Below are 13,027 nucleotides of genomic sequence, written 5' to 3'. Positions count from 1 at the left end.
GTTTGGCACTTGTGCGTGTGCATTTGAGTATTTGTACTTTCGAGTGTATTCGTTTGTCTTTCGGTATTTGTGCTTGAAAAAGTTCCAATTTCTGATGTCAAATGGCACGTGAAACAATGCGTTAGGCACAATTTGGGGTGTTAAGAAGAGGCGAGAGCTAAGTGCACAGTGGGACCAAAGTACATGCATTATGTGAATATTATATAATGAAACCCTTTTATATAGTCATAAAAATAATTAAATAATATTGAAAAAAATATAATAAAAATTGGTGAACTAAAAAAAACTATATTACATAAATAAATACATATATAAGATATTATTATGTGAATATTATATAATGAAACCGTTTTATATAGTCATAAAAATAATTAAATAATATTGAAAAAATATATTACAAATTGGTGAGCTAAAAAAAAAACTATATTACATAAATAAATAAATTTTTTTATTATTTTTACAGTTTGTATTTTCCCCAATTAATTTGTCTTTTTCATTGAATTCCGAACCACTGTGCCGGATTGTGCTGCTGTTGCTCATGGCACAAATCAAGCAAAACGACAATGCCGATGCGAATGTGTGAATTTCAGGACGATGACAACTGATAATAGATCGAATTACACACGCTGAGCCCCAACACAGAGAAACTGGAGAAGAGCAGAGGCTAAGCCACGGCATGGAGCAGCTGGGTGGACGGTGGAAGAGGAGGTGGGAGGTCGAGGGCTGGAGCAAAGCTGTTCCTAGTCGAGTGCGAGTCCCAAATTGTTGTTGGGTGCAAATGTGAAAAATGTCTGGCAGGCATACAAGTCCTCGCACGTTCCACACACTCACACACACGCACACACACACACACAGCTATACGACCCTTAAGACCCGACAATGCGGCGCAGCATTAGATAAAAAACAAAGGCATGTAATTTTTGGAGCATAGCCGTAAGCCGCAAAACGAGCAAAGCGACTGGAAATACGGAATCGGAATCGGAATCGGAATTGGAAGCGGAAACGGAAACGCTTGATAATCGCAGTAAGCGAAAATGCAGCGTCAACTGGGCTCAACGTGCGAGGTGAGACACGTATCGAATGTGGCCCTCGACGATGACGAAGATAGCGCTGATAATAATGATAATGATAATGATGCCTGATGGCTGATAATGCGCCGTGTGAATTTTGGGGCTACAAAATCACGTTAACACGCATTGATAAATGCGGCCGGCTAAGTGCCATGTTTCGGGTTAAATGCGGTGTAAAATGTGTGAGGCCCCGCCCAACTAATGGCATAATAATAATAGCTACAGGGCGACAGAGAGAGCGAGAGAGGGAGAGGGAGGTGCCAGGTGTGGGGCGGCTCCAGCTGAGTGACAGTTCAGTTAGCTGCCAAGACGCCAACTGTCAGCGCTGGCACTGTGACGCGTATAAATCGTCCAGTTGGCGGCGCACCTGGCGTGCCAACATATGCCACACGGTTGCGCCACGGTCTTGTACATACATCTTGCTTACAGGCCAGCGCCAAATTGAAATTTAAAACGGAAAGAACCAATAAAAACAAAAAAAAGAAGGAAAAAACAATTTACAGAGAACGAGAAGCGACGACGAAGGCGGCAATACAAATTGCAGCGACGACAGCTCAAAAGGCGGCGCATCGCCCTCAGACCCAATCTTGGGATGCCCATTCCCCAAATGCAATTCGCGCCCAGGCTGCATACAAATGCCGTGCACCAAAGTCAGAGCCAGAGGATAATATAATGCACGTTGTTGAAGAATAATGGCTCTGCCAGAAGACAACAACGTCGCTGCCAATGTCTAAAGGACTAAGCATGTCTGCCAAGGACCCAGCCAGCCCAGGACAGGCCGGGCCGGGCTAGGCTGCTGCCTGCTCCACTGTAGACGGACAATAACGATGCCAGGCAGCAATGACAGGCGATTTTAATAGAATCTACAGAGCTTACGACAGCAGGACGCGACCAAGTCAAGTGAGTGCGGAGGCAGCAATATTAATGCTTGGCCTATGACATCTCCCTGCCGTCTTCGATTTGCCGAGCCAACGCCCAAAAGGCATGTTATGAATATGTTGGTTATATGTTAGCTTTTCAATTGTCATTCAATTTAATTTGTACTTTAGCTCAGAGACAATATTATCTACCCGAGGCTCAGCTTGAGGGTGGACAGAGACTACCGTAGTGCGGATAGAGAGTATGTAGTGGGAGTCGTTTATAACTTGGAGCGTTGAACTTTTCTTTTATTAAGCAATTGATATACTCCACTATGCTTAAGACTAATCAAAAATATCTCTAGTTTCAATTCGTTATCATTATGTAGATACAATTCTATTTTTAATCAACTAGCCTGAGAAGAGCCATTCCAATATTTCCTAGATCTTCTGTGTAGGCTGAGTAGTTGTCTCACTCTAGCACATGAAGTCAAAGGGAGATATCTATTTCGAATGATGCATGGATAGCAGCTAGAGCAAACGCTGCAACATTTCGTTTGTAATAAATTAAAAAGAATAAACCCCTCATATCACACTAACCCAATCCGCAAGCTCTTATTCCTCACACAACCGCAGTCTAATCATTGAAGCAATCGGAATGAGATGATCAGATTAGCATTGATAAGAAAATCGCTTCAAATATGTTTTGAATATAAATAGTTTCAATATCAACTGTAATCAGACCTTAGTCTACTCTCAAATTTGTCCTCTAATCTAAAAAAAAAATTCTATAAATCTTTACATCTTGTTGCTCAATATCTATGCAGTATGAATACGTCTAGTTTCGAGAAGCTCGCTTCATTTTGCAAATCGCTGCGCGACTCGGAACTGCGAACAGTCGCCTTGCTCGGCTGTCCGATGAAGATCCGAAAATCGCGGCACTTCTTTCAGCTGGAGGTCACAATTCGCGGGCATGTTGATACCGAGATGCCGCCGGACTCGCGAATCAGCTGCAAGATGGTGTTCATGTGCCCCAAATTTTATCCTCGCAGTCTGCCCGAGGTGCATATCCGATCAAAGAAGAACTTTCCCGACTATCTGGAGAACGTCATCTTCTCCGAGTATGATCGGATGACGCATCTGGATCGTGGCTCCCAGTACATAATACCCATGGTGAGCAGCGCCCTCTACATGATCGAGCGCGAGGAGCAGAAGAGATCAGAGCGTGCCGTTGGGGAAAGTAAGTGTGGAATAAGACGTAGTAGAATTCCATCTAACTTGAGACTAACTTTCAGATGAAACTAGAAACTTGTAGCTCCACAGCTAGCACAGCGTTTTGTTAAATGGAATGCGCTTTTCAGCAGCAAGCGTATTCCTTTTTTTCTCGTTTATTTTTATCTATTTATTAAATTTATGATCTGTGTGAGAGGTGTGGTAATGCCGTAAGTGAAACACTTGTGGATTGAGTACAGCGGCTAACTAACAATTTCTATTGTGGACAAATTGCTAGCAAATAGAAGCCTTAAAATTTTGGAATCTCGATTTAACTATCCAAATAGAACAAATTTTTGTGAATGTGCTAATATACAGAACCGAAATGTATTTCATACTCAGACATTTCTATAAATAAAAATTGTATTTTTTTTTTTTTTACTTTTAAATACTTGTTCTTATGATTATTTAATTATAGAGCGAGGCACGTTTCATGCGAAAATCTGTGCTAATTCAAGAGGGCAATGCATAAAACGAAATATAATAAAAATATGAGTGTGTGGGCATAACAGTGAGTGCCGAAAGAATACATATATCCTATTTATGAGTGAAGAAGCAAAAATCCAAGTGCAACTTTTACAATCCTCACACGAAAACACACACAGACACACGTGTGTGTGTGTGTACTGCGTATAAAAATTTCAACACGCTTACACAAAAATTGCCAATTAAGCGCATTTATGACTGCAACGCGAGGAAATATGTGTGGCATGCAGCAGCTAGGCGCTGGACTTGGAACTGCCACTGGAACTGGAACTGGAGCTGGAGCAGGAGCTGGAGCTGGACTCCGCTGGGATGGGGTCATAAACATTCTTAATGTTGAGACGTGTGCACTCGTTCCGCACCGGATTATTAAGAAACAATGATGCGAGCGGCTGAGGTTGAGGCGGGCTGAGCGCCTGCAAGTATGCAATAAAAGTGGACACATAATGCCAAGTTTATGGCGCAAGTTAAAACCGGAAACTAAATAGTTGACACCGCGCACACCAAATGAAGCGCAGACACTGGCCGTGGATTAACATTTACTGCCCACTGTCCCGACCTCTGGCCCTGCCTTCACATATCATCTGAGGGTTGCCCGCCCGCCCGGGGGTAGTATCTTTTATTTTTCCTCCTTCTTTTCTTTTTAGATGGGGGTGGGTTGTCTCGTAAAGCGCACAAATGACAACATAATTTGTAATTTGAATTTGTTTCGTGTTCGAGCATAAGCAATGAGCTAGAGATGCCAGACAGCAGACGACAGATACGAAATAAGTAATTGCGGCAGCCGATAGATGGCGCTTTGGCGGTCAATCTGACCCATCAAAAATTCACTTGGCATGGAGATTTGTACATTGTCGTAATTCGCATTGAAAGTTACATTAAAGAATTATTTAGTTTTGATTCGCCAGATGAGCCAATCAAATATATTATGTACCTCTTTAACCTGAAATCGACTTTTTTCAAAGCCTAAAAGTGAGGAGTGTTTGACAAAATAAGATTAGGAGAAGTTTTGCACACCGTCCAGTGTATCTTTTTAAATATAATCCATACATAATTATATCTTAAATACCAGAGGCTTAAAGAAAGCGTAATACAAATTTTTATTTATTTATTTATTTTATTTTTTTTTTTTTTAAGAAAATAATAATAGTAGTAATATGCAGAATAGTCAAAATAATGAGCTCCTCATATAGTGTAGCTAATTGAATTTGTAATGCTATTTAAAATAAACGAATACCTATTACATAAGACGCCAACTGACTCAGATGAAATAAGCATATGATAATTTATTTATTTCGAATGCCACCAGCCACACTTAAGAATAAGAGCTAAAAAAGACAGACTTGACATCCGACATGCTTGAAGAAGGAATCTTCAATACGAAGCTCGCACTGGTCGATTACATAAATTAGTTGATTTATATACAATTAAATTGAATTTCTATCAATTTTGGATTTTGTTGCAAGCACACCGACATCAGTTAAAACCGAGGGATGTGAACTCTGACTTCCGATCTACTTCATTCTGACAGCAAGTGGCAGGGAAATAGGAATAGGCTGCAAATGAATTTCTCATTTACAGAGAAAATTTACTTGTTGGCATAGTCTGAAAAATAAATAAAGAACCCGGAAGGACAGTTGCATTTCAAACAGCTTGCAGCTAATTTTACGAGCTGATGCTGCTGGCAAGGGTTAAGGCGACACACAAGCGTCTTAGAGGGCGGCGCTGTCTAGCTGGGAGCTATTACAATCGCTCCGTACCGGAGCGGGTGTACTCTGGTCTTTAGCTGATTTATGCGCTTATCACGCAAGCGTCGCCGTTTTTATGGCCTGTCTCCGGCGTTGTCTGCTGCCTGGCGTCGTTTAGTTACCGGCCATAAATGTCCTGGATGTGCTGCCGCATTGGCGACGCACACAAATTTGCCATTTTAATGCCACGACGAGCGCTTTTCAATTTTGCAATACCTGCCACGGCTAAGCCACAGCCATCCCTCTCCTGCCCTTCATCTCCCTCATCCTCCTCGTCCTCGCCGTCGACGTCGTCGCTGTCGTCCTCGCTCTGTGTGCTGGCAGTTTTTCATTACGCACAAATCCTTCGGGCATACAGTCGCCAATGTCGTCACAGCCGCATTAAAGATTGAAAAGCAAAGAAATATCTCGAAATGTTTGCGGTCGACTTACAAGTTGCCAAAAATGATAAGCCAGAAACGTAAAAAATAGGTGGTGAAATAAATTCATAGGACGAGATGGAGAATAGAAAACTGCGTCTGGGAGGAGGCTTTATAAGGGGAGCAAGAATTGTTCACACTATTTATATATTTGATATATATTTGATATTGTATTAAAATTTATTGTAAAACAATGTTATTTATGCCAAATGCTTATCACCAGCAATTTCTCAGGAACCAAAGTTCCTGACATCTAAAAACTAATATAATATATTTGTTATATATTTCTGTTTCTGAAACAGAACAGAAAACTGCAAGAGCTAATCACTAGGCCTAGTTACCATATAACTAGCAAATTCCTTTGCTAGTAACTATCAACAAAACAGCTAGCTAAATAATTAAATATATATTCTTTTATTTTACATGAAATTCTATATTGAATAATCAAAGAATATAGAAAATTTTCGGATATACGATATGACCTTTAGTCCGAAAACTGAAAGGTATTATTTAAGAAGGAAGGGAACATTCAAGTTCATATATTTATATTAAAATTTAGTTACAAATATTTATGCTGAATTAATTGAATGGTTGTTTCTATTTTCATTATTATTTAAAGTAAATAATTAAATATATTATACAGTATTAATGTTATGTCTATATTTTTTAAGATGGTTAGTCTTGCAGCTTAATATTGTGAACAAAGAGACTCGAATTATGTGATCTTTAAATAAACTCTTTCTGTTGAAGCGATCTCAGAGCTGAGAGTCCATCTTTGAACGGAACCTTTGAAAATGATATACATTTATCCTAGGTCTCCTCTTATACTATTTAATTGCTGTTAACCTTTTTTTTTTATTGACTAGATTTCTGATGGGTATAAAAATGTCAAATGCATCACTTGTATAACCTATTCAAACCTTACTTTATTGGCTGCTCTGTTACTAACTTTGCTCTCTCTGTCTTGAGGCATCCAAATAGCAATTGACTTTAAGCTGGGCAAACACATACATATGTATATGTAAGCAGCCAGCTCCGTCTTGCACTTGTGCATGCATGTCCTGTGTGCGATGCTCTTCGTTTTTTGCAATTTGGTTCTGGAAACTCTTTGAAAGTGACATTATGCAAGTTGTGAGCAACAACTGCAGCTATCTAAATTACCCAGAGACTTCCGGCATTGCCAGCAAAAGGACTTTGACGCCGCCGCCAATGCTGCAGCACGCTTAACGATAAACAGGATGCGCCCAAGGAAGCTGCTGCTGCTGCTGCTCAGCTGAATGTCTTTGCTGCTTTTTCGACTGGCAATTCCATTGACGCTGCTGCCGCGGCGCCAACGGAAGGAAGTGTATCGAGGATGTGTGCATGTGCACAGTTCAAGCCCTCGCTTAGATAGCTTTGGCAAGTGCTTTGGCCTGTGCATAAAAGATAAGTTAATGCAATGCCCGATGCCCGATGCCTGATGCCCAATGACCGGCTGGCTCACCAATTAATGAGCAGTCGTCCCTGCACGTGTTAACATTCGGCCAAAGTGTTGCATAGTTGAGGCGGGGCATTGGCCAAGTGGCGCGCCGTCAGCCCGAGAAGTCACGTATCCTGCGTGAGTTACGGGCCACAGCAAAGCTTTCCACGGCAAACATGTTTGTGCACGTACGCGCCCGTAGTAGATGCCCAGACAACAAGGATGCCCAGCCACACCTAACAGACCTCCGGCAACAGTCACAACTAGAGCCGCCAAAGACACTCCACACGTTTGGCTACAGCCCCCCGGACCCATCCGCGCTGCTCAACGAAAAAACGAAAATAGAAAAAATTTGTTGAAGCGCAGCTTTAATCATCCCTCAGCTCGTCGTTCAGCAGCATTTGCACTCGGGTCACCACGGGCACAATCATGTAGAGACCCAGATGCTGCTCCAACGCCTTGGCGATCGCCGCGCGCAACTTCTTCTCCAGCTCGACGCTCACATTGCGCGTCTCGACCAGATCGACGCGCGGCAGCTGCAGCGGATAGTTGACCGGGCAGGTGAAGATCAGCTGCAGCGCGATGCCATTGGCTTCGCCATCCTGGAAGTTGTAGGTGCTCAGCGGCACCTTGAGCCGCAGCTGGGGACTGCGGCAGAGCACCATGTAGGGCAGCCCCAGGTAGTGCAGTGTCAGCACCTCGTTGCTCTGCAGATTCCTGTTGAGCTTGGCAGCGCTTTGGAGCTTTGCCTTGCGCTCCGTCTCCTCGCAGTCTGACATTGTGTTTAGAATTATATTTTTGATAAATTTTGTGAAATTTGTTCGTTGACGTTCAGTTTGTACCGGAATTTGTTTCAAATATGAATCCAGGCTGAATAAAAACCGCAAACTGCCTGAAAACACAATTTCACAAAGCTCAAATTTGCATAACAAAGAGAATGCTGTGGTAATAAGGCTGGCTTATTATAAGATTTGGCAACACCAAGAGAAATGAGGATAGCGTAAAGGAAATGATTATTGAATTGGGAATACCCTGCAGAATGAGATTGTGTTTGGTAAGAATGCGAATGAAGTGGGCTGAATAATAAGTAAAAAATACGATATTTTAATCAGGTGTGTGGGTAACGAATCAAGATGATAAAATAAATAAATAAATAAATAATGTATATATGTGTATATATGGTTTTTATAAAAGGTTTTCCGCAGTGATATTATAGATAAATACTAGATAATATATTTTACTATACAGATTTATATTCTGCGCAGGGATTAATTATGTATACATTTTTTTTTTAAGAAATTAGTATTTTCGAACAAAAAACATAGTAATATTTTCATTTAGAAAAATAATACAATTTTTCTTAATATTTTTTTATTATTTTATTTACATTATTTTATCAATTATTTTATTTTATAGTTATTCCATTATACTGCTTTATTAATTGTTTCCCATTTCTTAAATTATTACGAACCTTTAGTTGTAGTAGTATTACACCTGTATTTGTTTCAGAGTAAGCAAATAAACATAGTAGCGAATACTTTAATTATTAATATATAATTTTGAAAAAGTAAATCCATAATAAATATTTTTTTATTGCATAAAATTAAAAAATAATAAAGAACAAAATAAAGCTAATACTACTCTGCCCTATTACAAGTTTTATTAAGTGCTTAAGCCCAATGCCTGGATATATCTGGATACTTCGATACCTTTCACTGCACTCTGATATTTTATAACTACATTTGACATTTTTCTATCAAGCGGACTCACAGTAAACAAACTAAATCTTAAAGCCAGCAGAGCTGCCGCTCTGGCAGAGCATTCCGAGTGTATTTAACTGGGGTTTTTATTTGTGCGTTTGCCTGATTTGATTAGCGTAGATTTCGTGCTCGGCTTCCATTTCGCTCGCTATGCAAATTAGTTGTGTGATTATCGCGGAAATTGGCAAACTCTGGAGCAGCCACACAATGCTCAATTCCCACCGCCAGCAACCAGCCCAACCCAGAGCCGCACAGCCGCCGCTCACCCACTTTGTAGTTTTTGCTGGTGGCTCAGACGTGCGTGAGCTCTGAACCTTGAGTTAGATCTTTGGCACGCATATGAGCTACAATCGTACTAGCGGCAGAAATTTCCATTTTAAAGCAGTTTGGGACACGTGAGACGCTCGTGTGTGCCCCATGCCCCATGCCCCATGCCCGAGGCAACTCAATTTTCGCTTTGATTTCATGCTCTGACGCGTCGGCAACTAATGAGTGGGCAAGAGAGAAGGAGAGATAGAGAGAGAGAGAAAGAGGGGGGCATTGCATTCGGTTCAGCTATGAGTTGCAAAGATTCATCTTCATTCATGCGGGCTGTCAATCAAATTTCAATCAACTCTTTGGCTCTCAAGCTGCCCTCAATCTTTATTACTGTGAGTGCTCCCGACGAACTGTGCACGAACAGGGGGGGGCAGGGGCGTCCATTTGACACATTGCGCATACGTCACATGGGCGCAGGCTTCGAACTCACTCAAACATGTTGCATTGCCCCTACAACTCGAACAACGAACTGCACGAGTAGCAGCTCATCTGGTGGTGGTGGTGGTGGTTGCGGTGGTGCTGCTGCTGTTGCTGTTGGAGTTGTTGGACTGTGTAGTTGGAGGTGGCCGTCGCTCACTTCCGTCTGGCAGCCGAGAGTTTTTCGTTTGGCGTTGTCGGCTCCTGCTGCTGCTGTCGGCCTGACGACTGCCGCCTGTTGGTTGGCTGGCTGCGGCACGTGGGGCACCTACCCCTGCCGGCAACGCCCCGGAACGTGACTGAAATGAATTGTAGGCGTGCACCATGCCAGTCGGCGAAAGCGTGCCAAGAAATCCGCATCGCTGCAGTGGCTGCTGTTGCTCCTGCTGCTCCTGCTGCTGCTCCTGCTGCTGCTCCTGCTGCTGCAATCCAACAATCCAGCCATCGGCTGCAGCTGCAGCTTCCTTTAAGATGAATTTGGCCAATTTCAGCCGCCGTCTGACTTTTGCCTGCTCGGATTTTGCATTCTGATTGGCCGTCACTTAGGGACAGCATGGGCGTCGGTTGGGGGCGGCTGGCTGGCTGGCTGGTTGGGCACTCAAATACGATTTCTGGCTTTGTTCTAAGAGCTTCTGTCGTGCCACAAAAGTTTTGAAGCACTTGTTTACGATTTCAAGTGCATTTGTTGGGCTTGTCATAATTTGAAGCTGCCTGCAGTCGCTTCGATTTGCCGGCACAAACTTTTCCACTCGAGCCACTGGCGCAAATCTCAGCTGTTAAGTTCTTCACTTTGGCTATGCTAATGAGCCAAGTTTTGTCCTCGTTCACCCTGGCTGGGCGGGAATGCGCCATTCGAGAGCGATTCCTGGAATTATCAGTTTGTAGTTGAGGCAGCTCGAATACACTCGAGCTCAAGGACTCAGGTAACCCAAAAGCCATCCTGCCCCCCAGCCTAATGCGTACATACATTACTATTTGAATAATTTATTGATACGCAGGTCATCATCCCCTATCCGCTTTCCTCTTAAGAGCTTTAAGGCCACAGAAAGAACAGTAAATAGATATGAAAGAAGAAGAGAGCAGAGAGAATAAATGGTATTCCATCAATTATGTCAAAGCCGTTTCCAGCCTGTCTCTATTTTATTCTACTTTCTCGTTGAACTCCCCCCGTGAGCTCCCATTATGCTCTCACATGCGCCGTATGCGAAAACATTTCCGATACAACATATATTTAGTTCAGAGCGTAGGCACACCCAACGGTAATAGCCACAGCCATGTTCAACAAGTAAATCATATTTTCACCCAGCTCTCGATAAGATACCAACTGCCAGGCCATGTTATAAAAGCCAGGGGGCTCGGCACAGTTTCAGAGAATCAACTGGCATACGTTATAGACGTTGGTAGATCCAGCATGAAATTCGCAACTCTATTTGTACTTGGGCTGCTGCTAGCCACGGCCCTGCTCTGCGAGGGCCAGAGCCAAGCTGGCAAGACCAAGACCAAGTCCAAGTCAAAGAACAAGACAAAGCCCACCGTCGCCCCGCAGGTGGAGAAACAGCTGCTGCTGAAAGCTGAGCCGTGCTCGGCAGCCAAATGCAAATTGCCCGACTGCCGTTGCTCAGATGCGACATTGCCGAAACCCAAATTCAAGGGCAAGGAGCAAGAGATTCCCCAGGTGAGTTGACCAAATACAAGGCAGGTTCACATCAATTGGAATTGCAGCAATTCAAAAGAAGACTTTCTTCGGGTTACATTCTCATTTCATTCCCCTATTCGACTTTAATATAAAAGTTACTTTAGTCTGGCAGACAGACCCAAAAGATACAGAACTTCTATAGTGCTAACTCGTTTAGAAGAGAGAACCTTAAATAGAGATATAGAACCATCTAAAGTCTTGCCATCCATCAGTTTGTTACCATCACCTTTGACGACGCAGTGAATGCTGTGAACTACGCCCAATATGAGCTGCTCTTCAGTGGTCTGGTCAATCCCGATGGCTGCGCCGCGACGGGCACCTTCTTCGTGTCGCACGAGTACACGGACTACGTGCGCGTGAATGCCCTGTACAATGCGGGTCACGAGATAGCCCTGCACTCGGTGACCCACGGCGACGGCACCGACTATTGGCGCGAGGCGGATGTGGAGACGATTGAGCGCGAGTTTGGGGCGCAGCTGCAGATGCTGGAGGCGTTCGCCAAGGTGGATCCAAAGAGGGTGCACGGCGTGCGTCTGCCCTTCCTGCAGATCTCTGGCAACAACAGCTTTGAGGCGATCAAGAATCTGGGCCTGACCTACGACAGCTCCTGGCCGACGCAGCAGCACAAGAATCCAGCCATGTGGCCCTACACACTGGACTTTCTGTCCACACAGGACTGCCAGATCGGCCCGTGCCCAGATGCGGCGCTGCCCGGCGTTTGGGTCAACCCCATGGTCACGTGGACGGACACCGAGGGCTACAGCTGCTCGATGATCGACGCCTGCGCCTTTCCGCCCGCGGACGATGTGGACGCCCTGTTCGAGTGGATGCTGGAGAACTTCAATCGCCACTACAAGGGCAACCGGGCGCCATTCGGCATGTATCTGCATGCAGCTTGGTTTTCACGCGGCCGCAACTACTTTGCCGCCTTCAAGAAGTATGTGCAGCAGATTCCCTCTCCATTTCCAAAACTCCACTCACCCTTCCCCGCCACACAGGTTCATGCAGCACTTGACCACCTATCCGGACGTGTACATGACGAGCGTGTCCCGCATGCTGGAGTACGTGAGGAAGCCAGTGCTCGGACGGCCCTTCAAGAGCTGCGAGAAGACGCCCAAAACCACTTGCCAGGCCGTGCACTGCAACGTCCAGAAGACCTCCACCGCCGAGACGCGCTACATGAGCGTCTGCGACAAGTGCCCCACTGTCTATCCCTGGCTAAACAATCCGCTGGGCCGGGACATGTAAATGTTGCACACCCAATAAACACCGCATGCTATAATGAAGCTACCATGTTTTGTCTGGCTACTGTCATGTGGCCATTTGGCCATTTGGCCGTTTGGCCACTTTGCATTGTTAGTCCCATGATCTAAGCCAATTTGCATTTGCCTTCCCGTCCCCATTCCGAAAACGTCCCTGATAAATGACTTGAAATTATGCTACAGGCCGTGAGGCGCTAAATTAACTCATTCAGCCCTTTGCTGCTCCCAGCCTGCCACGTTTACGTCGAGACTTTGTCAATTTCGCT

The 13,027-nt window shown here is 44.0% G+C and overlaps 3 protein-coding genes across 3 annotated transcripts; 2 read left to right on the top strand and 1 right to left on the bottom strand.

Annotated features, from left to right (window-relative positions):
- The first annotated feature begins 2,649 nt into the window (after positions 1-2,649).
- On the top strand, positions 2,650-3,588 carry LOC108655278 (uncharacterized). Its single transcript, XM_018107031.3, has 2 exons — positions 2,650-3,167; positions 3,223-3,588. Exons 1-2 carry the CDS (start codon positions 2,756-2,758, stop codon positions 3,240-3,242), a joined length of 432 nt encoding a protein of 143 aa, XP_017962520.1. The 5' UTR covers positions 2,650-2,755; the 3' UTR covers positions 3,243-3,588.
- Positions 3,589-7,659: 4,071 nt separating this feature from the next.
- On the bottom strand, positions 7,660-8,186 carry LOC108653152 (uncharacterized). The gene has a single exon (XM_018103465.3). The coding sequence runs from the start codon at positions 8,085-8,087 to the stop codon at positions 7,677-7,679; it is 411 nt and encodes a 136-aa protein (XP_017958954.1). The 5' UTR covers positions 8,088-8,186; the 3' UTR covers positions 7,660-7,676.
- A 2,968-nt stretch (positions 8,187-11,154) lies between these two features.
- Positions 11,155-12,785, top strand: Cda9 (Chitin deacetylase-like 9). Its single transcript, XM_018106704.3, has 3 exons — positions 11,155-11,478; positions 11,712-12,436; positions 12,498-12,785. The coding sequence occupies exons 1-3, from the start codon at positions 11,215-11,217 to the stop codon at positions 12,745-12,747; spliced, it is 1,239 nt and encodes a 412-aa protein (XP_017962193.1). The 5' UTR covers positions 11,155-11,214; the 3' UTR covers positions 12,748-12,785.
- Positions 12,786-13,027: the final 242 nt, after the last annotated feature.

The sequence above is a fragment of the Drosophila navojoa genome, chromosome 5 (genome assembly GCF_054131105.1).
Source record: "Drosophila navojoa isolate 15081-1374.11 chromosome 5, UAZ_NAV_1.0, whole genome shotgun sequence".
NCBI classification, from domain to species: Eukaryota; Metazoa; Arthropoda; class Insecta; order Diptera; family Drosophilidae; genus Drosophila; species Drosophila navojoa.
The sequence above is the reverse complement of the archived record's forward strand: the minus strand, read 5'-3'. Positions and strand labels throughout refer to the sequence as shown.